The sequence below is a fragment of the Pantherophis guttatus genome, chromosome 11 (assembly GCF_059756535.1).
Source record: "Pantherophis guttatus breed Tessera chromosome 11, ASM5975653v1, whole genome shotgun sequence".
NCBI lineage: Eukaryota > Metazoa > Chordata > Lepidosauria > Squamata > Colubridae > Pantherophis > Pantherophis guttatus.
Genome location: NC_142073.1, coordinates 11724773 through 11750693, shown reverse-complemented (window position 1 = coordinate 11750693; position 25921 = coordinate 11724773). Strand labels below are relative to the sequence as shown.

The window sequence follows — 25921 nt, the reverse complement described above, 5'->3', positions numbered from 1 at the left end:
TAATGTTCCCTTGGATTGTCTCACTCTGTTGAGCCCCGGGTCTCAGATGTTTGTTTGTTTGTTTGATTGATTGATTGATTGATTGATTTCATATTTTGACTTTGCTGCTGCTGAACTCCAGACCAACTCTGACCAGTTCTGGAGAACCTATAGCAGAAATTTTGAATAGTTCGGAGAACCATTAAATACCACCTCTGACTGGCCCCGCCCCCATCTATTCTCTGCCTCCCGAGTCCCAGCTGATCGGGAGGAAATGGGGATTTTGCAGTAACGTTCCCCTGGAGTGGGGAGGAAATGGGGATTTTACAGTATCCTTCCCCTGCCACGCCCACCAAACCATGCCATGCCCACCAAGCCACACCCACAGAGCCAGTAGTAAAAAATTTTGAAACCCACCACTGATCCAGTGAATTTCCTTTGCCTGGACATTTTTTCCCATTATAACACATATCTATGGAGATTCTCAGTCCTGGTCATGGTTGTCCCAAAGGTCCTTTTTCAAGAGGCAACTGGACTTTCTGATTTTTCTTTGAAGACATTTCACTTCTCATCCAAGAAACCTCTTCAGCTCTGGATGGTGAGGAATAGAAGGTTTGGGGATTATAACACGTGGTTTCAGGCATGATGAGGTGGCTCATAAAATCCCAAAGGGTTTTGTTTGAACTTGTTGGGCCAGAGGAAGCAAACGGAGTCCTTATAACTGTGAGCTGGGGCCACCTGCTTATTAGATTCGTGTCTCCTGATTGGTGAAAGTTTCCCACGAAGAGTCAAACGTGCAGCTGAGTTCTAGTGCTGCTCACTTCTTCATTGAAAGAAGGGGTAGTTCCTCCGCCTCCTAGAGACATCGCTTCACTTCCTCCTCAAAAAGCCATGGCTAAACCTCAGCATCCTGAATTGCCTTGTGGTGAGATGGGTGCCAAATAAATTTAATAAAGCAAAATAGATAGAACCTGAAGCATGTATTGATGAGTGGAATTTCAAGAATTCTTGAAAGATAGCAGTGCTTGAGTGAAAACAAGATCAGTGCCAGAATCAGCTATATGCCTGAATTGTGCAATGCCAAATTGAAATACCTAATCTAGGATTAGGTATTTAAATTAATGAATTGACCCAATGAGAAATCCAAAAAATGTATACGACAAATCAAAACCACTGGTGCTGCAATGGTAGAAGGCAATGTTTTGTTTTGTTTTTTAATTTGATTTATATGCCGCCCTTCTCCGGAGACTCAGGGCGGCTTACAATGCGTTAAGCAATAGCCTTCATACTTTTGTATATTTTATACAAAGTCAGCTTATTGCCCTCACAAACTGGGTCCTCATTTCACCTACCTTAGAAAGGATGGAAGGCTGAGTCAACCTTGAGCCTTGGAGAGATTTGAACCAGCAGTAAATTGCAGGCAGCTGTGTTAATAACAGGGTGCTTAGACCACTGTACCAGCAAGGCTCTGTTGCCGGCTAAATCTGCCCACAGCCTGGAATTCGATCCTGATGGGGCTCAAAGTTGATTCAGCCTTCCATCCTTTCCCAGGCCAGTAAAATTAGGACCCAGATGGTTGGGGGCAATAGGCTGACTCTGTAAACTGCCCAGAGAATGCTGTAAAGGACGATGAAGTGGCATATAAGCCTTAAGTACTATTGCTGTTGCTAATTTTTATGTAGAGCTTTCCAGCAGAGATGAAAAGGCGTGAAAGGTGTGGATGTCGTTGATCTCAATGCTCCTTTAGCTAAAGCAACCACTGTTGCCATCCCCAATGTGTAGATAAAGTTCCTCAGAAGATCTAAAGGGGGTGTTGCCTGTTCCTTATAATGTTAGTTCCCGCAATGAGAAGAGGCATTTGGAACATGCTATTTGGAGGATGCTATTAAATCATACATAAATTTTGCAGGGCAGTAGCTTATCTTCCTGAATGTTCCTTCAATTATTGTAAGCAGTGCTGTTTTCTGTAATAACTAAATCAAATGTAGTGAGCTAGCCAGAGTCAGTGGGAATTGATGGCAAACGAATTTAACAATAAATAAATAAATCTTTCTCAGAGGGTGGGTGTCATAACTAAGTCAAATGTAGTGAGCTAGCCAGAGTCAGTGGGAGTTGATGGCAAACAAATTTAATAATAAATAAATAAATCTTTCTCAGAGGGTGGGTGTTGCCTATTCCTGATATTGTTACCGCCCATTATGAGAAGATGCATTTGAACACACCTTTGAGCAACTTGGAAGCAGAAGCTGCAAGTCCTTGAAGAGATGGCGAAGTCGGTGGATTTCTGCGTTTTCAGCGTTCTGGTGACAGGATCCGATCAGGGGATCGGTTTGGGTCTGGTGAAGAGGTTTCTGGAGCTGCCTTCTCCACCCAAATGGGTCTTCGCTACAACCCTTGACCTGGAAGGAGAAGAAACCAAGGTAAGTATGAATTAGCATAGGATGAGGTGGTAAATAGTGGTTAAGATATTGAACTGAGGATGAATGTCAAGCTTGCATTTTGAGCACCCCAGGAATATTGGACCCAGATATCTGTATACACTGATTGTATTTTTCCCTTTTGCAACACGTGATTCTAAATAAAGCACAGATTGAGTGCTTTTCTATTTAAATAATATATCATTCCCCTTTTCTTTTTTCTTAAATTCTGTTCGCTTGTCATTACATTAACTTCTGTTTCATTCTGTTATCCCTGTTTTTTCTTCTGCATAGCATACTTCTGTTTTTTTCTGATATTCAACCAAAAATATTTTTTAAAAAGCAATGCCATTCAAAGCAGAGGGAAGTAGTAAGCAAAATAAATTACTGTAAGGCATAATACAAGGGGTAAGTGAGAAAAATATAATTAAATTTAATCCCCGTCAATCCATCCTTACTTTCACCCTAATTGCTTCATGCATTGTATTCCTGGAAAACAAAAAGCTTCCACTAATGCACGGGTGTCAAGCTTGATTTCATTGAGGGCCACATCAGGGTTGTGTTTGGGGTGGGCATGGCCAGGGTGGGTGTGGCCCAGTGATGGGTTGCTCCCGGTTCGCATTGGTTCACAAAAACTGGTAGTAAAAAATTGTAGTAGTTCGGGGAATCAGTAATAACATTGGTTGGCCACGACCCCAAACCGGTCCCCGGCCCGGTCGCCGCTCGCTTACCCCGGCCACCTCATCAGAGGCTTTTTTTTTTTACTTTTAAAAGTATTTTTTTCTACAATCTCTTCAGTCGAAAAAATGCTTTTAAAAGTAAAAAAAAAAAAAGCCTCTGATGATTGCGCAGGTCAGCTGGGATCGTCAGAGGCTTTTAAAAGCATTTTTTCTACAACCCCTTTGGCCGAAGAGGTTGTAGGGGAAAAATGCTTTTAAAAGCCTCTGGCGATCCCAGCTGAGTTGCCTGATCGTCGGAGGCTTCTAAAAGCATTTTTTTCTGCAACCTCTTCGCCCACCCAGTCACATTACACCCCTCCCACCAAGCCACGCCCACAAAATAAGCCACACTCACAGAACTGGTAGTAAAAAATTTTAGAACCCATCCGTGGTGTGGCCAGCTCGACGTCACTCGTGCCGGGCTCCTGTGATGGCCCGAGCACTCTGCCAGTGAAAATGGGCTCCTTACCTCCGTTTTTGGATGCCATGACCTGCAACCCTCTGCGAGAGAAAATGGAGGCACCGTGAGCAGGTCCTAAACTGTTTCCAGGGCGTCCGCGTGGGCCAGATCTAAGCAATCGGTGCCTTGAGTTTGACACTTCTGCACTAATGGGCCATTTTGCTCCTAATTGTCCAGATATACACTGGTAGTTATTCTAAAAGATAAGACTCAGAATTCCAGATGTGCTCACTGATTCAAAGGAGATGGAGACTTCTGTGCTGAACCATTCAAGATTTACACTTCCATTGTACCCCAAAAATCAACAAAATGGCTTCCTACATTAATTAATGAGCCTTGATAGTACAGTGGTTTAATGCACCCTGTCATTAACACAACTGCCTGCAATTTCTGCTGGTTCGAATCTCTCCAAGGCTCAAGGTTGACTCAGCCTTCCATCCTTTCTAAGGTAGGTGAAATGAGGACCCAGTTTGTGGGGGCAATAAGCTGACTTTGTATAAAATATACAAAAGAATGAAGGCTATTGCTTAACACATTGTAAGCCGCCCTGAGTCTCCGGAGAAGGACAGCATATAAATCAAATTAAAAAAAAAAAATTAGCTCTCTTAATCTTGCTGAACAGAGCGTCTTCTATAATAAAGGTTTGGTTAGTGACCTCTCCCCTTAGAAAAAGCTTTGAATCAGCAGTCAGGCATGGAAATATTTTTTTACAGAGTCGTAGCTGGTTGAGTTACATCGAATGAACTAGGATCCCATGAGGCATTAATCCTTCATGTGGTTTCTTGAGGTTTTGCTGTTGTTCAGTCAGGAATATTGCACAGCTGCCATCTAATGAAAAAAAAAAAATAGAACTCCTTTACTGCTTGCTCTTCCTTTTGAAATTGTACTCATTGACATCCAGCTCAGATCATTATCTGCTGATTGTTCAGACCGCAAGTCTGAATTTTAGCTCAAGGAAAAACTATGCTCTTTTTTTTCCCTCCAGGAGCTAAGAGAGTTGGTTTGCAAACATCCGAATCTGGTGGTGTTGCAGTTAGGTAAGTTTCAAGAACCATGTGAAAATGGGACAAGTTCTATAGGAATGCCCAGAGTGTCCATTTCAAAGTCCTTATTGGAACTAACTGAACCTGTAACATCCCTGCTTGAGTTCAACCCGAATCAGCTTCATAGATAGAAAAGTATTTAATTTAGACGCCTCCAGATATTAGAAGAGTTTTCTCTGGAGCATGTATTAAACATGATAAGATATGGGAACTTCCAAGGAGATCCAGTTGAAGAAAGACACATACCTTTGATACAGGGGTGGGTTCTAAATTTTTTTACTACCGGTTCTGTGGGCATGGTTTATTTTGTGGGTGTGGCTTGGAGGTCATGTGACTAGGTGGGCGTGGCTAGCTGGTCAGAGTCATTTCTGGAAGGTCCTCGCACTTACGACCCGACTCATTTGTTTGCTTTTAACATTGATCAGCTGTAGGGCGGCCCTTTGAAGCCCTGGGGCAAGAGTTTAAGCAGTTTTTTTTCCCTCTAGTCATCAGCTGGGACTCAGGAGGCAGCAATAGATTGGGGGTGGGACCAAATAAAAGTTAAGAATAATGTGGGGGGTAGGGGGTGGGAGGGCGGGGGGGGGAGAACCGGTTCGGTGATGTCATATTGTCACCACTACCGGCTCGGCCGAACCAGGAGGAACCCACCACTGCTTTGATGTTTATGGAATTCTCAGTCAAGTAGGTCATGGCTGTCCCAAAATGTTTTTTTCTAAAAGGCAACTGGACTTTTTTTGGGTTTTTTTGAAAACATTTTGCTTCTCATCCAAGAAGCTTCTTTGGTTCTAACTGAATCTTTGTTATAGCTGTTGAAGACACTGCACATACATTGATTGCAAACTATATTTTGCAGAAAGGACATTTCACTTAGAACGGGGGGAGGGGCAAACTCGTGGCCTGTGGGCCAGATGCGTCACGCACTCGCCACGGCCACCCCCAGATTAGTGAAGTGGGGGGAAAGTCGTGATATGCCACATGATGATGATGTGATGATGTGAGTTTGACATCCCTGATTTAGAATTTTATTTAAAAATTTCAAATATTGGGATCAGTGGTGTGTTACTCCTGGTTTGCACCGGTTCGCAAGAACCGGTAGTAAAAATTTGTAGTAGTTCAAAGAACCGGTAATAACATTGGCTGGCCACACCCCCAAACCGGTCCCCGGCCTGGTCGCCGCTTGCTTATCCCGTCCACCACATTGGCCGAAGAGGTTGTAGGGGGAAAAATGCCTTTAAAAGCCTCTGGCCATCCCAGCTGAGTTGCCTGATCGTCAGAGGCTTTTAAAAGCATTTTTTTTTCCCCGCAACCTCTTGAGGTTGTAGAAAAAACGCTCTTAAAAGTAAAAAAAAAAAAAAAAGTTGCCCATGCCCACCCAGTCACATTACCCCCAAGCCATGCCCACAAAATAAGCCACGCCCACAGAACCGGTAGTAAAAAAAATGTAGAACCCGCCCCTGATTGGGATCCTCCCCCTGCGTCTTACTTCCTGCAGGGAACAAATCTGCATATCTCTAGCAAGATTCATTGACGCCCACAACTTTGGAATAGACTGAGGCTGAAGGCAGGGGCAATTTATTATGAATATGTTCTATTTTCTCTGTATTACTTTTATCGATTTTTTTGATACGATCAGATAATAAATGTGTTGGCGGGAGTGGTTGCGTTCACTGTGGTTTCTTTCAGGTTGAGTTTGTTATGTGACCGCCCCCCCCCAATTAAAAATAAAGAATCCCCCCCCACCTCCAAGAGTGGGAGAAGTCAGGTTAAAACTCCATGGCTGGGTGTTTGACATCATCATGTAACATCTGTATCACCCTGCTTTGAGGAGGGAAGGAGGTCTGCATAAAGCTGTGTTTTTCAAATTTAGCAACTCTATTGCTTAAGAAAACTTTTCCTTAGATGTTACTAATCTTGAAAGCATCCAAGCGGCCCAGAAAGAAGTGGAAAAGTGTGTTGGAGAAGGTGGGCTGACCATCCTGTACAACAATGCCGGCATTTGGAACGCCAATAACCTGCAAACAGAAGATGCCAAGGGTATGATGACAGTGTATTCTGTCAATACCATTGGCCCACTGCTGATGAGTCAGGTTTGTTGATGAACAAAATACCTTTCAAAACAAGATCCGAGCGGTTGCATTCAGTATAAATCAGAGGTGGGTTTCAGCAGGTTCTGACCAGTTCTGGAGAACCGGTAGTGGAAATTTTGAGTAGTTCGGAGAACCGGTAGTAAAAATTCTGACTGGCGCTGCCCCCATCTATTCTCTGCTTCCCAAGTCCCAACTGATCAGGAGGAAATGGGGATTTTGCAGTATCCTTTCCCTGGAATGGGGTGGGAATGGAGATTTTACAGTATCCTTCCCCTCCCATACCCACCAAGCCACGCCAATCAAGCCATGCCACACCCACAGAACCGGTAGTAAAAAAATTTGAAACCCACCACTGGTATAAATGGAGAACAAGGAGCAAGCTGAAAACAGAAGTAGTAGAAATTGTACATTGATTTGGGAACAGGGTGAAACATTGGTGTAGCTCCTCCCTTTTAGGGAGTGTTGGGACTGGGGGGAAAAATATCTCCCGGATTGCTGTTATCCTTAGGCGAGTCACTTTGTGGTCAAAATCACACACAATTTCTCAGAGCTTGAGGATGACTGGAGAGAATCTGTACAGTCGCAGTGACATCTTGGAATGTCAGTTGAGGTGCACCAAATCTGCAAATGTTTAATTCGTAATTCTCCAGAGTTCAGAGCTTTGGTGCCAGCTGAGTTTAATGGAGATAATAATCCCTTTGTGCTTGAAAGAAGCACTGAAGCTCCCACTTCTTAAGAGGCTATCTCTTAACCCACAGACCTTTGACAATTATGTCTCATCTCTCCCTTTTTGGAAAGTTGAAAGAGAACGTAGAACACGGGGACTACCTGCATCTCAGCCAAAATGTGGGGTTGTAGACTCTTAGATGTACGGTATGTTCCCCATAAATCCATTTTGTAGGTCATTCAGACTCTCAATCAGCTAGAGCTTTGGAGCCATCTTTGAGGACAGCCCACAAAAGTTTTCCTGGGAGTGGTGAGGCCTGCATGACTCTCTGAAGGTCCCCTGGCAGAAGATCTTGCCCTGCCATTCCACAGCTCCTTTTTATAATCCTAACTGCAACTCCTCCTTTCTTCTCTTCTCTCTTCAAGGCATTCCTACCCGTCTTAAAGAAGGCAGCCCGGAGAAGCCCATGTCAAGGGCTGAGCATCAGCAAGGCAGCCATTATCAATATGTCCAGCACTGTAGGCTCAATTGAACTTATGGCTTATTGGGATTTGGGACAGACAATTGGATACCGCTGCAGTAAGGTGCTTACTGTTTTCTATGTGAAGCTACCATGTTTCCCCCAAAATAAGACCCTGTCTTATATTTTTTTGAACCCCGAAATAAGCACTTGGCCTTATTTTCGGGGAGGTCTTATCCTTTTGGGGCACGTGGAGCAAGATGGGGCTCCTCTTGTCATCTTACCTGATTTCCAGCTCTGTCTCCCTAATCCTAACCAGAGGAAATGGCGGAGAACGGCTACGCATGTATTTAAATATTTTTGGGGACGGCTTATTTTCGGCTTATTTTAGCACATGCGATCAAAAATCCGATTGGGTTTATTATCAGGGGATGTCTTATTTTAGGGGAAACAGAGTATTAGCACATAATTGGAATGTCCTTTTTTCCCCCCTCTTCAAATAAATAAAAAACTAGTAAAAACGACAGGAAAGAAGAGTAAAAAGCACAAAGAAAAACAAAAATATGAAATATAAAAAGTTAAAATAAGGTAAATGAAAGTAAATATATAAAGAAGCGACGTCCAATCATCAACAAAATGAGTATAAACAATTTTAATAACTTTTAATCTCTTAATTTAGAACAATTGATTCCTTCAACCCATGCCCCCCCCCCATCTCTTATAGATAAGGAAATCCATAAAACCTTATCATTTCAGTCCTCATGTCAGCAAAAGTCCATTAAGGTATAATTTGTAAATCCACTTTCCACTCAATTTCTGTCTTGTCAGATAAAACATGTTCCCCTTCTGTAGTATTTTTTGTACAGTCTATCCATGGAGGCAGATATCAACAGTGACGTTATTAATGTTTATTTTTGATTCCCTTTTTTGAAAGTATTCCTCAACATTAGAATATTTTTCACCGTTCTGTGTTAGATAAGATTATAGTTCTTCTCTTTTAATTGAAATCTTTAGTTCCCCCTAGTGCCCAATTTTAAAATGTTACTAGTTTTCTTCTAATTCAAAACCAAACACATTTTCGCAGGGGGAGGATCTTTTACAATTCCAAAATCTTATGTTAAATTTACATGGTCCCATGGTTTGTAGCTTTCCCAAACCAAAAGTTTCAATATCCCTTTCCTGTTTGTTTCGTATCCCTTTCCATCCCCACACAAGAGTTCATGCAGAATTATCTTGTCAATCACTGTTTATTTTAACCCTTTCTTCCCTTTGTGTCTTCCATACGTTCCTTTCTCACAACTGGAGTTGGTTTTGCTTTGCTCACACAGGCTGCTTTGAACATGCTCACCAAGTGCCAGTCTCTTGAGTACGCAGCCGATGGGATTATGACCGTCGCCATCCATCCTGGCTTAGTTAAAACTCGTAACAACCCATATGTAAGTTAGTTCACGTTGGAAAAGGTATATCACATTCTAATGCCTATCAAGATATCTATTTACACATACCCAAAGGCAAATTAATTACCTGCTGATGAGTTCTTGAAAGGTTTAGTATTCTGATTATTTGGGTTTTTAGCATTTTATTTAATAATGTGCTAGATGCAGGGGTGTCAAACTCGCAGTCCGTGGGCTGGATGCATCAGACATTGGCCACGCCCATGCCCGATTTAGCACAGGGAGGAAAATTCACGATACGTCACATGACGCCGTGACACCCTGAGTTTGTCACCCCTGTGCTGGAGCAAAAACAAACGTCAAATACTGTATTTTTCACTTCATAAGATGCACTTCCCCCCCTCAAAAAGTGGGTGGAAATGTTGGGGCATCTTATGGAGCTAACATTGTGTTACAGACCAGGATGTGGCAGCGGGGGCGGGGAGGGGGTTGGTGCAGTGGCAGCGACAGGCAGTGGCAGTGAATGGCCTGTCACTGCCTATTGCCGCTGCCGCCGTTCTCCACTGCTGGGGGGGGGCGAGGGGGTTGGTGCGGCGGCAGCAAAAGGCAGTGGTACTGCTGCCTATCGCCGTCATTTGCTGCAGCCGGCAAACAGCGGCTGCAGCAGTGATAGGTGGTGGTGATCCCCGCTGCCTTAAACAGCTGATCGGCGGTATTGTGGGAGGCCGAACCAACCATCGATATATGGCGGTGGTGATAGGTGGCAGTGGTGAGGGTGTGCAGCGCCAAATAGCTGGGGAACTCTGGCAAAGGCTTCATCGTTCCCTGGAGGAGGCAGCAGACACGGAGGAGGCAGCAATAGCGCCGTTTCCGGTCAGCCAGCCTGCTGATCGGAGGGGCTACAGGAGGCCGGGATCCAGCTGCCAGTCAGCTGACCGGTGGTGGGTGCAACAGAGCAGAGCTCTGATGTGCCACGTGCTGGGGCTGGGAGGCAGAGGCAGATTTTTTGTTTTCTTGTTTTCCTCCTCTAAAGCTAGGTGCGTCTTATGGGCCAGAGCATCTTATGGAGCGAAAAATACGGTACTTTGGTAGAGGTTATGCTATTTCCTATATGCAAAAAATGCTATTTCTGTAGGAAAGCATGTGCTTACATATGAAATGACAATGACTCCGCCCTTCTCATATTTAAGACTCAAGGTAGGGTTGACCCATTTATTTTGGAACTCATAATGGAGGAAGGTGAGGAATAATTAGCATAGTAAAACACAAGAGTTCCACTTTACAAATATTAGAAGAAATTAGAAGAAAAAGAGCCTTGATAGTACAGGGGTTTAGTGCACCCTGTAATTAACACAGCTGCCTGCAATTTCTGCTGGTTCGAATCTCTCCAAGGCTCAAGGTTGACTCAGCCTTCCATCCTTTCTAAGGTAGGTGAAATGAGGACCCAGTTTGTGGGGGCAATAAGCTGACTTTGTATAAAACATACAAAAGAATGAAGGCTATTGCTTAACGCATTGTAAGCCGCCCTGAGTCTCCGGAGAAGGGCGGCATATAAATCAAATTAAAAAAAAAAAAAAAAATTTATTGACTCAGTCCCTGCCTTTGCAAGGCACGATTAATCATGGTTCTCTTAATTTATTCAACTAACAGCACTGATGATGTTACCCTAGCTTGGGTAATGAAACATCCGTAAGAAAACAACCAAGCTCAGAGAGCACCAAGAACCCTTACAAATGTAAATATTAATACCGGTATTGGGTGAACACATGATCATAGAGACTGTGTTCTTATGTCCTTATACCTTTATAAGCCAAAATGAGATTGGCCAGTTTAATCCAAATCCTTCTACATTAGAGTTGGGATATTTATAGTCAAGAAATCCTACTGCATTTTGCTCATTTGCTTAGATGAGGTTTTGGTCTGGGTAGGATCGATTCTTTTAAATCTGATGAAATCCTCCTTTGTGGCAGTCAGGAATCACTATGGAAGAGAGCACCCGAGGCATCATGGTTGTGCTGTCCAAGCTTTGTGAAGATGACAATGGGACCTTTCTGGATTGGTTGGGTTCTCGACTTCCGTGGTGATCTGTCTTGCCATAATGTCATCAGCACTTAATTCCCTGAAAGGTAATGAAGCCTCCAATAAATCATTGCAGGCATGAAAACGTCTGGCCTTGTTCTTTTCTTTCCGTCGCAAGATTTCAAACTTCTGCATATCTGACTAAAAACATTTTGTAAAGAACAATGCCGACTGGCGGCCCCCAGGGGGAGAGCCTTCTCTGTGGGGGCACCTACTATCTGGAACGAGCTCCCCCCGGAGATACGGAGGATCCCGGATCTGCCCATCTTCCGCCGTGCTCTAAAGACCTTATTATTTCACCAGGCGGGCCTGGCCTAATTTTCTCCCTCTTTTATAAAAGATTTTTAATTTTTAATATCTTTTAGTATTTTATATATTCAAATTTTAAAATTGGTTTTAAATTGATTGGGGTTTTAATTTGTCTGGGCCAAAACTATTTAATTTGATTTTAATTCTACTTTTAAGTTTTGTATGTATGTATTTTATTGTTTGGCTGTGCACCGCCCTGAGTCCTTCGGGAGTAGGGCGGTATAGAAATCAAATAAATAAATAAATAAATAAAAAAGAATAAGGCAAACTATGAAGGACCAATGAAGAATCTTTTGGATTTGAAGGTTGCAGCTCCAAGAATCAAGAACAACACATGAAGTTACTTCCATATTTTTTCTTTATTGTTTGTCCTCCCGTCTGGGATTCCAGATTATATTAAACCACAGAAGTTGTGAAGACTGATTACACAAATGTCACAAAACATTTTTATGATCGCATATGCAAGCTCCACATCTCAAACCAGAAGCACAGTCTACCCGTTTAAATTATTTTTTAGAATGTAATCTTTCAACAGATTACAACAGATTACAGCGCACGGATAAATCCTTATACATCCATGTAAAATCTTATTAAAAAAGGAAGATAAAAGGGGGAGGAAGATATTCTTGTTAGCTAAATAGCCAGTTAAATGAAAGGGATCTGGCAAATTCCCCAAAACTCTTTGTAGACAAGCGTCTTCTTTCTTACACTTTGATGCTATCCCCTTTACTTCTGTAATTTAAGGTATTTAGGCTAGTGAACATCATAAATCTTAATTGTCATACTTAGGTCTGGCTTTGTAGGCTTCTTACCCAGCAGCCAAAATTATTTTTTTTCCCTTGCTAATTAGGTCTCTCCCTTGATTAGAAAGTATTTCTAAATATTATATAAAGTGGCATACCTACGCACCCAGCTTCCTTTATTGTTTTGATGGCTCCCTCTGTTAGAGCAAGCAAAGTTGGTCTGTGGATGTGACATGTCTCACAATATTGGCTCCTGTAATGAGAAGAGACATTTGAACTGAACTTTCAAGCAAGTTGGAAGCTGAAGCTGCAGGTCCTGAAGAGATGGCGAAGGCAGCTGACTTCTCTGTTTTCAGTGTTCTGGTGACAGGATCCAATCGGGGGATCGGTCTGGGTCTGGTGAAGAGGTTTCTGGAGTTGCCCCGTCCACCCAAATGGGTCTTTGCTACAAGCCGTGATCTGGAGGGGGAGAAAAGCAAGGTAAGGATCAGTTAACGTAAATGAGGTGGTAAATTGTGGTTAAGATGTTGAACTGTTGCTGGAACGATGCAAATTTTCAACTGGTTGTGAAGGTCGTGAGTGATTTGCAGCTATTTATTTATTTATTTATTTATTTATTTATTTATTTATTTATTTATTTATTTATTTATTTATTTATTTATTTATTTATTCATTCCTTCATTCCTTCCTTTCTTCATTCCTTCCTGCCTTCATTTATTTATTGGTTCGATTTATATGCCGCCCTTCTCCGGAGACTCAGGGAGGCTTACAATGTGTTAAGCAATAGCCTTCATACTTTTGTATATACCTGCTTAGTAGGGCTTTTTTTGCCCCCCCCCCCAAGCGGTGTTCTTTTTTATACAAAGTCAGCTTATTGCCCCCACAATCCAGGTCCTCATTTTACCTACCTCGAAAGGATGGAAGGCTGAGTCAACCTTGAGCCTGGTGAGATTTGAACTTGCCGTAATTGCAGGCAGCTGGTACTACTTAACAGCGCTTTAGTCTGCTGCGCCACCAAGGCTCTTGACTATTTCTCCATCCCATTTAGGCTTACAGTCTGCCTATTGTGGTCAAATGAATCTTAGAACCCCTTATACATTCCAGAAGAAAGCCTGGAGAGAAATGTGACTCTGTAGTTGCTAGGTTCATGCTATACCCTAAATTATGGCTTATTAGAACGATGACATTCGCCAAGCCCTAAAGAATCAGCATGGCATAGGGCTTTGCCTACAATGTGATGCTTAGAAGTAATTTATGGCTCAAAGAGATTTCCTAGAATCCCATAAAGTGCCATCCTCTCTTTGTTTGAAATCCTTTAATATTATACCTCTGCCATCCTTGAATACTAGAAACTAAAACACTAACTGAGTTTTGGTGGTACAGCGGACTAAGTGCTGTTATTGTAGCACTTAGCTGCCAGCTGCCTGCAATTAGTGAGAATTCAAATCTCACCAGGCTCAAGGTTGACTCAGCCTTCCATCCTTCCGAGGTAGGTAAATTGAGGACCCGGATTGTGGGGGCAATAAGCTGTCTTTGTAGAAACACTGCTTATGGGGGGGCCAAAAGCCCTAATAAGCAGGTATATACAAAAGAATGAAGGCTATTGCTATAAGTGCATTGTAAGCCGCCCTGAGTCTTCGGAGAAGGGCAGCCTATAAATTGAACTAATAAAATAATAATAAATAATAAATAATAACTTCAGTATTATATTTTCAACCTCCGGGGATATTCTGATGTAGATACACACACCCATCACAATCTTCCCTTTTCATGGCAAGCAACATGAAACAATGCAAAAGTGTGAACTAGTTCTATATTTCTTTTATAGGAATCGCCTTTTCTTCCTTCCCCCCGCCCCCACTTCTTAAAATTTACTTCACTTTAGATACCATTGTATCGTAATTCCTTTTCAGCTACGTAATCACTGCGGAATTATTAATTTTTCTTTTCTTTGATGTAGTTTATATTTTCCTGTTATTAAAGCAACGCGACACAATGCAGAGAAAAGCAACAAGCAATACTCAATCAAAGAAATTAAGGAAAAACATTGTGTCTATGGAAACCATCTTTGTTTGTCTCTCATGCACACTCAGCTTTGTGAATCACATTCCTAAAAAAAGCCAGCATGTGTGATTCAATTTGCATTCCTACTAAAGGAATCTAAACCATCTAAATCATGACAAGCTAATAACACTCACTTAGAATTTGAAATGTGCCCCGGTGCTGACCTATGAACCATGGTTTATAGTTGTGTGGAAACAAAACAAATGATACAGGGGTGGGTTCTAAATTTTTTTACTACTGGTTCTGTGGGCGTGGCTTATTTTGTGAGCGGCTTATTTTGTGCGCGTGGCTTGATGGTCATGTGACAATTATTTAGGGTTTAGCAGAGGTACTGGTCTACCAGGCTGTACCGATCTACCCATTTATTTTTGCAGGCACTGATCTAATTATGTATTTTTGCAGGCACTGGTCTACTCATGTATTTTTGCAGGCATTGATCTACTCATTTGTTTTCTTTTAACACTGATCAGCTGTAGGGCGGCCCTTTGAAGCCCCGCGGCAAGAGTTTAAACAGTTTTTTCCCCTCTAGCCTATCAGCTGGGACTCAGGAGGCAGCAATAGATTGGGGGTGGGACTAAATAAAAGGTAAGAATAATGCGGGCAGGGGGGTGGGGGGAGCAGAACCGGTTCGGTGATGTCATATCGTCACCGCTACCAGCTCAGCGGAACCGGGCGGAACCGGGAGAAACCCACCACTGAAATGATACCATGGCTACAAATCTTAGCTAGTATCATTAGCCTTCTGTAATGGTAAATCTTTCGTTAACTTTTTACTTAATTATTTACATTTATCCATTTTCAACAAATGTACCAAAAAAATGACATGAAATTGACCCAACCTTCTCTCCCCTATGTGACAAATAAAAACACAGAAAAAGGCAAATGGGCTTGTAATTGCAGATACATTCTAAGTTCATCTGATTTTATAAAGCTTTGAAAGAGGAAGCTAACTTTTCCCTATTCATCAAACCAGTCCAAGAATTGGTTTAGTTTAGTTTACTTTATTATCATGGCATCTTGTACAACAAAATTAAATGCCATTTTCAGTGTACATTATATATAAAAAATAAAACAAAAACACACATCCTTCACATTTTATACAACTGAATTTTTAAAAACCTTGGTATTGCATTATTATTTATTATTATTTATTTATTATTCATATTTCTATGCCTCCCACTCTCCGAGGATTCTGGGCAGCTTACACCAAAGACAGTATACTAAATAGCATATTGCCCCCAATAATCTGGATCCTCATTTTACCCACCTCGGAAGGATGGAAGGCTGAGTCAACCTTGAGCCGGTGAGATTTGATCCGCTAATCTGCTGAATTAGCAGTCAGCTGAAGTAGCTGCAGTACTGCACTCTAACCACTGCGCCACCTCGGCTCTTTAATTAATATTGCACTATACAGTAGAATTCAATTTCCATGGGGGAAAGATAATAGGACGTTTTCTGATGGAGAGATTGTATAATTCTCTCAAAGAATGATAGGTCTAAAAACCCAGAATCCTTAATTCTGATCAGTTGTCTTCTGCAGCAGAAGATGTGATCATCATTTCTCCAGCTGACAAGGTTTGAAGCTGGAGTGGGATGAAGAAAAGATTCTTGAGGAACCCCAATCACCTGGGTTGGGTCATACTGACTGGGTTTACATGTTGCATTCAGCCATAATGCGGTTTGTTAACGTGTGTTTTGTTGATTTCATAGTAGTGTGCGCCTGCTGTTAAATGATTTTCTTTTGCTATTGTTCTCTCTGAGGACTGAAGTAATTGCCTATTTCTTGACCATAACTGTGAGTTTATGAGGAAAAATTATGAACTTTTTCTCCTCCAGGAGGTAAGGGAGTTGTCATGCAAGCATCCAAATCTGGTGGTTTTGCAATTAGGTAAGTTTTGTGTGTCAAATGCAAACGGGGCTAATTACGTACTTTATAAATGCCCAGAGCATCGGCTAAAAACGATTATTGGGAAAATCTAGCAAGCTTGGTTCCCTAGAGATTCTTTGAGGTTGGCTAATCTTGTTGTCTTACTAGAATTACATTCTTTGAAGATTATGTTAAAGTCATCATATTGGGATTGCAACAATCTGTTGAACAAAACAGGGAGAAAAATCACTTGCAATCCTGATGGAACGATCCTGGTTTATTTGAGCAGGGAAGCGTTCCATTGAGGGTTGATTTACAAAAACATTCTGGGAGCCATTCTGTATGCCTTTTTCTTTTATTTTAACCAAGAATGTTGCATGAACTTAGTCAACGGGGTTTTATTCAGTGGGTTTTGACTATAAAGAGATAACTTGAGTTTAATGTGCAAAGACAGCCTGTCTCACAGATAGTTTCTGATTCGACAAAGAACAGGCCTCCCATTTTCTGGGAATCGTAACATTATTTCTAGGCAATACTTTCTAGAGTTGCTGCTTCTACATTAATGTCCTTAATGGAGGCCATGCTCTATACTAGGAGTCAGCAACCTGCGGCTCTGGAGCCGCATGTGGCTCTTTCATTCCTCTGCTGCGGCTCCCTGTCGCTGGTCGGCTCCACAACTGGAGCTTTCAGTTAGAGCAGGTAGAGGAAAAAGGATGCTGCGCTAGGAGGAGACTCTATGGTGGGGGAACTGGACTTCTGGTCGGCAGAGGAAAAAGGACGCCACACTAGGAGGAGATTCTTCGGTGGGGGAACTGGACTTCCGGTCAGCTCCAGAATTGAATGTGGGGTTTCTGGTTAGGACCTTTGTGGCTCTTTGAGTGTTTATTTATTTATTTATTTATTTGTTTGTTTCCATTTCTATACCGCCCTTCTCCAAATAGGACTCAGGGCAGTGAACAGCCAAAGTAAAAAACAGAACATACAAAATTTAAAAACAGTTTAAAATAATTAAATATTTTGGCCATAAATTAAAACAATCCAATTTAAAATCAATTTAAAATTTAACTCAAGCCAGCCCAGCTAGTTGAAATAAATAGGTTTTCAGAGCCCGACGAAAAATCCGGAGGTCTGTTATTGTACGTATCTCTGGGGGGAGGTTGTTCCAGAGGGTGGGCGCCGTCACAGAGAAGGCTCTCCCCCTGGGGGTCGCCAGCCGACATTGTCTGGCGGACGGCACCCTGAGGAGGCCCACTCTGTGCAAGCGTACTGGCCGGTGGGAGGCTATTGGTGGCAGAAGGCGGTCTCGTAAATACCCCGGCCCTAAGCCATGGAGCGCTTTAAAGGTGGTCACCAACACCTTGAAGCGCACCCGGAAGACCACCGGGAGCCAGTGCAGCTCGTGCAGGAGAGGTGTCACATGGGAGCGCCTCGTCGCCCCCATAATCCCCCGCGCGGCCGCGTTCTGGACCAGCTGGAGCCTCCGGGTGCACCCCAGGGGGAGCCCCATGTAGAGAGCGTTTAAGGTTGCTGACGCCTGCTCTATACCACTTGGAGCTGTCTGAATGCTACTCCAGAAGGTAGGGGTTTTTTTTGCGTATATGGACACGTAGATCTTCTGAACATTCAAGAAGCTCCTATGTAGTAATTCTGATGTTTAAACCATGTTCTTTTTCTTCAGATGTCACTAATCTCGAGAGCATCCAGGCAGCTCTGAAGGAAGTGGGGAAGTGTGTTGGAGAAGGCGGGCTGACCCTCCTCATCAACAATTCTGGCATTTGGATGTATACTGATATGGAATCAGAAAATGCCAAGGATATGATGAGAGTTTACTCTGTTAATACCATCGGTCCGCTGCAAATAAGTCAGGTTTGTTTATGGTCACAATGGCTTTCAAAACGCAAGGAAGACTGCTTTGTTGACCAAAAAAAAAAAACAAAGATGACTGAACTGTTCAATTCAGCATTTCAGGAGTGTAAGGAAATACTCTAATCCTGAAAGCAAAGAAGTAAAATTGTGCACTGATTTGGGAGCAGGATGGAACATTGGGGAGCATAGCTGTTCCCTGCACAGGTGTGTTGGCCCAGGAGATAACCTCACAGATTGTTGTGACTCTTTTGTGTTCAAAAACCCGCATATTTGCTCAGGGTTTAATAATGGCTGCAGAGAATCTCTACAGGGGATAGTTACAATAATGACAACTTGGAATGTCATCTGAGGTCCACCAAATCTGCAAATGTCTAATTTGTAATTCCGGACAGAGCGCAGGGCTTGGTATGAGATGAATTAAAAGGAGATAATGATTTGATGCCCGAAGGAAGCACTAAAGCACCCGCTTCGTGAAGAAGCCATCTCTTGATTCAACGAGCTTTGACAATTATGTTCCCATCTTCCACCTCTTCCAAGAGCCAGTGGTTAGAATGCAGTGTCACAGGCTAACTCTGCCCATAACCAGGAGTTTGATCCTGATCTCCTCAAGCTTGAGTCACCCTTCCATCCTTCCGAGATCAGTAAAATGAGGACCCAGATTGTTGGGGGCAATAGGCTGACTCTGTAAACCACTTAGAGAGGGGCTGTAAAGCACTGTGCTATTGCTATCTCTCCTTTTTCAGGAAAGTTGAAGAGAATAGGGATAGGAAGGCAATTGCCGAACAAATGGATTATCTGGATCTCAGCCAAACGTTGGATTGCAGACCCTCTCTCTGGGATGTACATTGTCTCATAGTCCCCCTTTCTAAGTCATCTAGGTATCCAGATTTTGCCTCAAATGGATGTGCGGATCCTTCTTTAAAGGCAGCCCACCCAAAAGCATTAGAGCAGCTTTCCTGTGTGGGGTGAGGTCTGGATGACTCTATGAAGGTCCCCTTGGAGAAGGAGATTAAAGACCATTCCCTGTCATTGCACAGTTTTTTTTCCTACAAATAACTGCAGCTCCTTCTCTTCTCTCTTCTTCTCTCTACAAGGCATTCCTACCCCTGCTGAAGAAGGCAGCCTGGAGAAGCCCATGTCAAGGGCTAAGCACCAGCAAGGCAGCTATTATTAATATGTCCAGCACTGCAGGATCAATGGAAATTGTGGCTTTTTGGAATGTAGGACATGCAATTGCATATCGATGTAGTAAGGTACTTAATCCATTTTCTATGTGGAACTCTCTTGGTTTATTGTTTGCATGTCTCTATTTTAATTATTAAAATACCAGCCAGTTTCTTCTTTTGTATGTTCAGTGTAACATCTTTTTCTTTGTCATTCTTGTAGCCTTTGATTTATAAATCCATTTTCAGCTCCGTCTTGCTAAATAAAACATGTTCCTCTTCCATGACATCTTATGGATAATGTTATTGTTTTGTTTTAAAAATCCAAAACAAAAATATTTTTCCACAGGAAAGATTCTTCACAATAATCCCAAACTTATTGCAAATGTATCTGGACCCTTAATCCATTTATAGCTTTCTAAAATCAAAGTTACAATCAATACGTTCGGTTTATTTAGAAAAAGCAAAGGTCTTACATTGCAATTAAAGTTTTCTTTCATTAAGGATTGAAGGTAGACACACTCGGTGTTTTTAGACTTGTTGCTCCAAAGATTTCTAATAGTTGAAAATTAATTAGCATGTAATTTCTAAATAAGATTAGAAAATGGAATATGCAAAGTTACTCTCCCTTTAAAGTTGTTTGAGCAAAATGGATAGTCCCAAGATGGATGTCCCAAGCTAGATGATGTCCCATCTATGTTGAAGTCTTGAAGAGGAATTCCAAGTGCTGGTATAATCCTTCTACTTCTTAGCATTTAATCAGTAGAAATTTCCAAGCCAATGTTGTCTGAAATGCCTGTTTCCAGAAAATGTAATAATTAAGACACACATTTTTATTTTTATTTTTTGCAAGCCAGAACAATGCATTTTATTTGGCTTTCTGCCTGATTGTGTTCTAAAGCAGTGGTCCCCAACCTTTTTATCGCCGCGGCCCGCTGAGCGCGCGCAGGGGTGGGGCCACGGCCCAGGAGCCTTTGCGCAGGCCCATTGCGCACGGCCCAGGAGCCTTTGCGCAGGCCCATTGCGCACGGCCCAGGAGCCTTTGCGCAGGCCCATTGCGCACGGCCCAGGAGCCTTTGCGCAGGCCCATTGCGCACGGCCCAGGAGCCTTTGCGCTGCAGCGTTCCTGTCCCCCGGCCGCTGCACGGCCCGGTGCCAGGTACTCCACGGCCCGGCACCGGTCCGCGGACCGGGGGTTGGGGACCACTGTTCTAAAGGAGTTGTTTAATCCAATTCTTATACCTTTCCAACTCTGCATGATGATTAATGCACAATATCTTGTCAATCACACTTTTCCTCCCTTCTTCTCTTGGAATTCTTGCCTTGTTTTCACCCGTGCAGGCTGCTTTGAACATGCTCACCAAGGGACAGTCTCTTGACTATTCAGCCAATGGGATTATGAGCGTCTCCATGCATCCTGGCTCCGTTGAAACATTTTACAACAGAACTGTAAGTTTGTTCTCCTTGGAAGAGGTTTAACACATTCATGCCTCTATGTAAACATACCCACAAAGACACATATGGATTACCTACTAATGAGTCCTGAAGTTTTTAATGCTAAAGCTTGAATTAACGCATTGAATTAGGGGTAAAGAAATGGCAGAATGGAAATCTTAATAGGCCAAAGTGAATAACGTAGCCATCCCCCCCCCTCCCTCATTTCCATTTCCTCTTAGAAGAAATATTAAATCTCACCTCCTCCTCTTTGAATCGCTTGCAATTTGAGTTACATCTGATTCTCCCTATTTGTGGAACATAATATCTGCAGGAAAGCATCTTCTTATACTGTAGCTGAAATGGCCAACCTTCTCTCCCTCTCATATTTAAGACTCAAAGCAGGGTTGACTCATTTATTTGGGAAATTCTAATGGCGGAAGGTCAGTTGTGAAATGTAAAATTTGTTATTACTGGTTCTGTGGGAGTGGCTTGGTGGGGGGGGAGGGTGTAATGTGACTGGGTGGGTGTGGCCAACTTTTTTTTTTTTACTTTTAAAAGCATTTTTTCTACAACCTTAAGAGGTTGCAGAAAAAAATGCTTTGAAAAGCCTCTTGACGATCAGGCAACTCAGCTGGGATCGTCAGAGGCTTTTAAAAGCATTTTTTTTTTCTACAACCCCTTCGGCCGAAGAGGAGGTAGAAAAAATGCTTTTAAAAGCCTCTGGCGATCCCAGCTGAGCCGCACAATCATCAGAGTTTTTTTTTTTTTAACTTTTAAAAGCATTTTTTCGGCCGAAGAGGAGGTAGAAAAAATTCTTTTAAAAGCCTCTTATGATCCCAGCTGAGCTGCGCGATCATCATAGGTTTTTTTTTTTTTTACTTTTAAAAGCATTTTTTCGGCCGAAGAAGTTGTAGAAAAAATGTTTTTAAAGGTTAAAAAAAAAAGCCTCTGATGATCGCGCGGCTCAGCTGGGCATGGGGAGGGGCCCAGGGATTTTTGCTACCGGTTCTCCGAACCACCCACCACCATCACTACCGGATCGGGCGATCCGGTCCGAACTGGGATCATTTCACCCCTGCGGAAGGTAAGGAATAGATTCGCATATTAAATCACAAGAATTTTGAGAAGCAATTTTATTGACTCAGTATCTACATTTGCTCATCCATAGTTAGTATGATTTAATTGATCCAAATATAGGGATTTACATGATGCTTTTCATCACCACCCATTACAAAGGCTGTGTTTATATACCTTAGTAAATCAGAATGAGATTGGCCACTTTGACACAAATACTTCTCTATATTAGAGTTGAACATTTATGGTCAAGGAGTCCAACTAGATTCTGCTGATCTGCTTAGGTGAGGATTCTGGTCTGGGTGCAACTAATTCTTTAAACCTTATGTGATTCTTTCTTTGTGGCAGCCGGAAATCAGCGTGGAAGAGAGCACACAAGGCATCGTGACTGTGTTGTCCAAGCTTTCCGAGAAGGATAATGGGACCTTTCTGGATTGGTTGGGTCGTTGTGTTCCCTGGTGATCCATTAGTCTCACCCTTATGTCATTGGTTCATAATCTGCTGAGAGCTGATGGGCCCTTCAATAAACTGCTTTCTGTCATTAAACTTCGGGTTTTGTTCTTTCCTTTCTTTCACAAAATTTCAAACATCTGCATATATTATAAAAACATTTTATAAAGAAAAAAAATAATGTAATCATGAAGGATCAATGAAGACTGTTTTGGGTTTGGAGGCTGGGAAGACGGATTCCACAGATGCCACAAAATATATATTTAGGATTGCATACGTCAACATCAGTGGTGGGTTGCTCCCGGTTCGCACCGGTTCGCAAGAACCGGTAGTAAAAATTTGTAGTAGTTCCGAGAACCGGTAATAACATTGGCTGGCCACGCCCCCAAACCGGTTCCCGTCCCGGTCACTGCTCGGTTACCCCACCCACCTCATCAGAGGCTTTTACTTTTTACTTTTAAAAGCATTTTTTCTACAACCTCTTCAGCCGAAAAAATGCTTTGAAAAGCCTCTGATGATCCCAGCTGAGTTGCCTGATCGGCAGAGGCTTTTCAAAGCGTTTTTTTCTACAACCTCTTAAGGTTGTAGAAAAAATGCTTTTAAAAGTAAAAAAAAAAAAAGTTGGCTACACCCACCCAATCACATTACCCCCCCAAGCCACGCCCACAAAATAAACCACGCCCACAGAACTGGTAGTAAAAAATTTTAGAACCCACCCCTGGTCAACATATGAAGTACTGAGAGACCTATGTCTCAAGCCAGAAACATGGTATACCTGTTTCAATTACTTTTTAGAACATATTCTTTCAACATGCATGCCCATCTAATGTTTAATGTTAATCCCTCTATATCTCTGACATATATTGCTCGATCCCTTCAAATCTTTAAATTTAGCCTTTGATGTTTTCTTTCCCCCCCCCCAAATATATGAAGATGTTCACACTAATGAATAAACATGGCTGAGGCAAAACAAAGAGACACATTAGGAGAAAAAAAACCACATTACTAGATTTTGGCAGCCTATCTTCGTTGAAAATCTTGGTCTACCACAAGCATTTTAATCTTCCTTCTTACTGTGAATCCATAACAAGGAAGTGGAACGTGTCCCTGAATTGCAACAACCAGCATGGCTCACTATTGGCCATCTTTATCATAATTTTTAAAAGTCCTAGAGCTGTTGATGGAGAACTGGCACTCAGTGCCGAAAAGGTTCGCTATCCCTATCCTAGAAGGTGAGACCACAGATTCTTCCTTTATCTATAATGTTGAACAGTGGCTAGTTTGCAAGTTATGTCTCAAATAAGTATGCCATTCCCAATTCCGTGGTGGTGCAGAAATTAGAATGTAGTATTGTTGGCTAATAATGCAGCCGCGTGGGTAGTTACGGGGGCGTCTAGATACTCCCGTGTAACACCTCTCCTGCGTGAGCTGCACTGGCTACCGGTGGCACTCCGGATACGTTTCAAGGTGCTGGTGCTCACCTATAAAGCCCTTCATGGCTTAGGCCCGGGGTATTTGCAGGACCATCTCCAGCCGTTCTCCCATCGTCCTGTGCGCTCTCACAGAGTCGGCCTCCTCAGGGTGCCGTCGGCCAAACAATGTCGGCTGATGACCCCCAGGGGGAGGGCATTCTCTGTGGGAGCCCCGACCCTCTGGAATGGATTGCCCACTGAGCTCAGGACAGCCCCCGACCTTCTTTCCTTCCGTCGCGAGCTGAAGACGTGGCTCTTCCGTCAACTCAACTGATCCGTTTGGGGGTACACTGGTATAATTTTAAATCGTTTTTAATTGGGTTACTGATTTTAATTTGGTATTGTATTATGATTTGTATTGAAGTTGTCATTTTGTAAGCCGCCTTGAGTCCCTAGGGAGAAAGGCGGCATATAAATCGCAATAAATAAATAAATAATTCTGCCGACTGCCAGCAATTCGATTCTGACTGGCTCAAGGTTGACTCAACCTTCCATCCTTCGGAGATCAGTAAAATGTGGAATTGTTGGGGGAAATATGCTGACTCTGTAAACCACTTAGGACTGTAAAGCACTTTAAAGAGGCATATAAATCTAAGTGCTAGTGCTGTTCATCCCAGATGATCTCAGAGCAATGTAAACGGCAAGGACAAACTTTAAAACAATAAATAGATTAACAAATCGAAACCTTTTGCCAGATTTAAAAATGGAACAGTGAAAAAAAAAAAGTCAGTAAGCTTTTAAACACTTCAGAATTATTTCAAATACCTATGGAATTGGATGCTGAAACAAATACAGATTTTAGTGTCCCGGACAGCCCTGAATGGAATTTATTGCAAAACATGTTAAAGTTCCAACATTCATAGCATTCAGAACCCAATTGCTATCGCAGTACAGAAAAAAAAAAGTTGGTTTTCATAATCTTAGTAGATCATCTGTTTATTTCTCCTGTGACTATTTAGGATATTCAAGCTAAGCACCAGCGCTTTAAATTCCTTTGTATTCTAGAGATGTTTATCTGATAATAGAAGCAAGCAAATTTAATACCTTCTTATTACTTACAGCCCTTACATTTCATTTCAGATTTTTGCTTTAGGACATTTTGCAGACACTTATATTTTTTGGATTACATTTGCTCTTTATGAGTAGCATATAACATACAGATCTTTTGTGTTCAGGCAGACATTGAGTAGGGAAACTAGTGCAATTACTGAACGCATTTTGCATAAGTTGGAGGCAACTCCATTTAAATGCCTCATGTTCTTTTGGGTTGTCTCCCTCTTTTGAGCTCTGGGCCACAGATGTTTATTTGTTTGCTTATTTGTTTGCTTTATTTATTTCATATTTCAACTGCAGGCAACTTTGGCTGTCTTATAGTGTACTTATAGTAAGATACAAACACCATCAAGGGAAACTGTTATCTCTGAGGTTTAGCCTTGCTTGGAAAATTGTCTCAAAGTATTCTTTCAAATTATATCCATTTTATTTTCTTTGCCTAGACATTTTTTCCACTATAATACAAGATTTCTGATATGTCTGTGGGAAAAGATGGTTTATAAAACCCCAAATGAGTTTCGGGAATGGTTTGAACCTGTTGGAGATATATAAAGTGTGAGAAATGGCTACATTGAATTCTATTTGAATTGCGCTTTCCCGTGACTTACACTTACCTCGTCGTGCGACCAGAACAATCTGGAACTGAACACACTCAAAACTGTAGAAATGGTGGTGGACTTTAGGAGAAACCCACCCATACTACCACCTCTTACAATACTAGACAACACAGTATCAACCGTAGAGACCTTCAAATTTCTAGATTCTACCATATCTCATGACCTAAAATGGACGTCATCAAAAAAGCACGACAAAGAATGTTCTTTCTGTGCCAACTCAGAAAGCTCAAACTGCCCAAAGAACTGCTGATTCAGTTCTACAGAGGAATTATGGAGTCTGTCATCTGCACCTCTATAACTGTCTGGTTTGGTTCTGCAACCCAACAAGACAGACACAGACTTCAGAGGATAATTAGAACTGCAGAAAAAACAATGGCCACCAACCTGCCTTCCATTGAGGACCTGTATACTGCACGAGTCAAAAAGAGGGCTGTGAAAATATTTACAGACCCCTCACATCCTGGACATAAACTCTTTCAATTCCTACCCTCAAAACGACAT

At 42.2% G+C, this 25921-nt stretch overlaps 2 protein-coding genes across 3 annotated transcripts; both read left to right on the top strand.

The window, feature by feature from the left end:
- The first annotated feature begins 1957 nt into the window (after positions 1-1957).
- On the top strand, positions 1958-12825 carry LOC117670552 (uncharacterized). Of its 2 annotated transcripts, XM_087877267.1 has the most exons (7): positions 1958-2399; positions 4561-4612; positions 6518-6705; positions 7798-7956; positions 9161-9268; positions 11197-11352; positions 12714-12825. In XM_087877267.1, the coding sequence occupies exons 1-6, from the start codon at positions 2244-2246 to the stop codon at positions 11308-11310; spliced, it is 777 nt and encodes a 258-aa protein (XP_087733393.1). In that variant the 5' UTR covers positions 1958-2243; the 3' UTR covers positions 11311-11352; positions 12714-12825. The 2 variants fall into 2 exon arrangements, with proteins under 2 accessions (XP_087733393.1, XP_034281699.2); XM_034425808.3 differs by lacking the exon at positions 12714-12825 and having other exon boundaries at positions 11197-11390.
- LOC117670553 (uncharacterized) lies at positions 12607-22374 on the top strand. Its single transcript, XM_034425809.3, has 6 exons — positions 12607-12837; positions 16258-16309; positions 17967-18154; positions 19249-19407; positions 20659-20766; positions 22177-22374. Exons 1-6 carry the CDS (start codon positions 12682-12684, stop codon positions 22288-22290), a joined length of 777 nt encoding a protein of 258 aa, XP_034281700.2. The 5' UTR covers positions 12607-12681; the 3' UTR covers positions 22291-22374.
- The last annotated feature ends 3547 nt before the right edge of the window (positions 22375-25921 follow it).

Bases quoted from the DNA above. Each gene is read 5' to 3' on its own strand.
- LOC117670553 (XM_034425809.3), top strand. From the start codon at position 12,682: ATGGCGAAGGCAGCTGACTTCTCTGTTTTCAGTGTTCTGGTGACAGGA. The intron at 16,310-17,966 runs GTAAGTTTTGTG...CTTTTTCTTCAG, and splicing joins TCTGGTGGTTTTGCAATTAG to ATGTCACTAATCTCGAGAGC. The intron at 18,155-19,248 runs GTTTGTTTATGG...TCTCTCTACAAG, and splicing joins GTCCGCTGCAAATAAGTCAG to GCATTCCTACCCCTGCTGAA.
- LOC117670552 (XM_087877267.1), top strand. From the start codon at position 2,244: ATGGCGAAGTCGGTGGATTTCTGCGTTTTCAGCGTTCTGGTGACAGGA. The intron at 6,706-7,797 runs GTTTGTTGATGA...TCTCTCTTCAAG, and splicing joins GCCCACTGCTGATGAGTCAG to GCATTCCTACCCGTCTTAAA. The intron at 7,957-9,160 runs GTGCTTACTGTT...TTGCTCACACAG, and splicing joins TTGGATACCGCTGCAGTAAG to GCTGCTTTGAACATGCTCAC.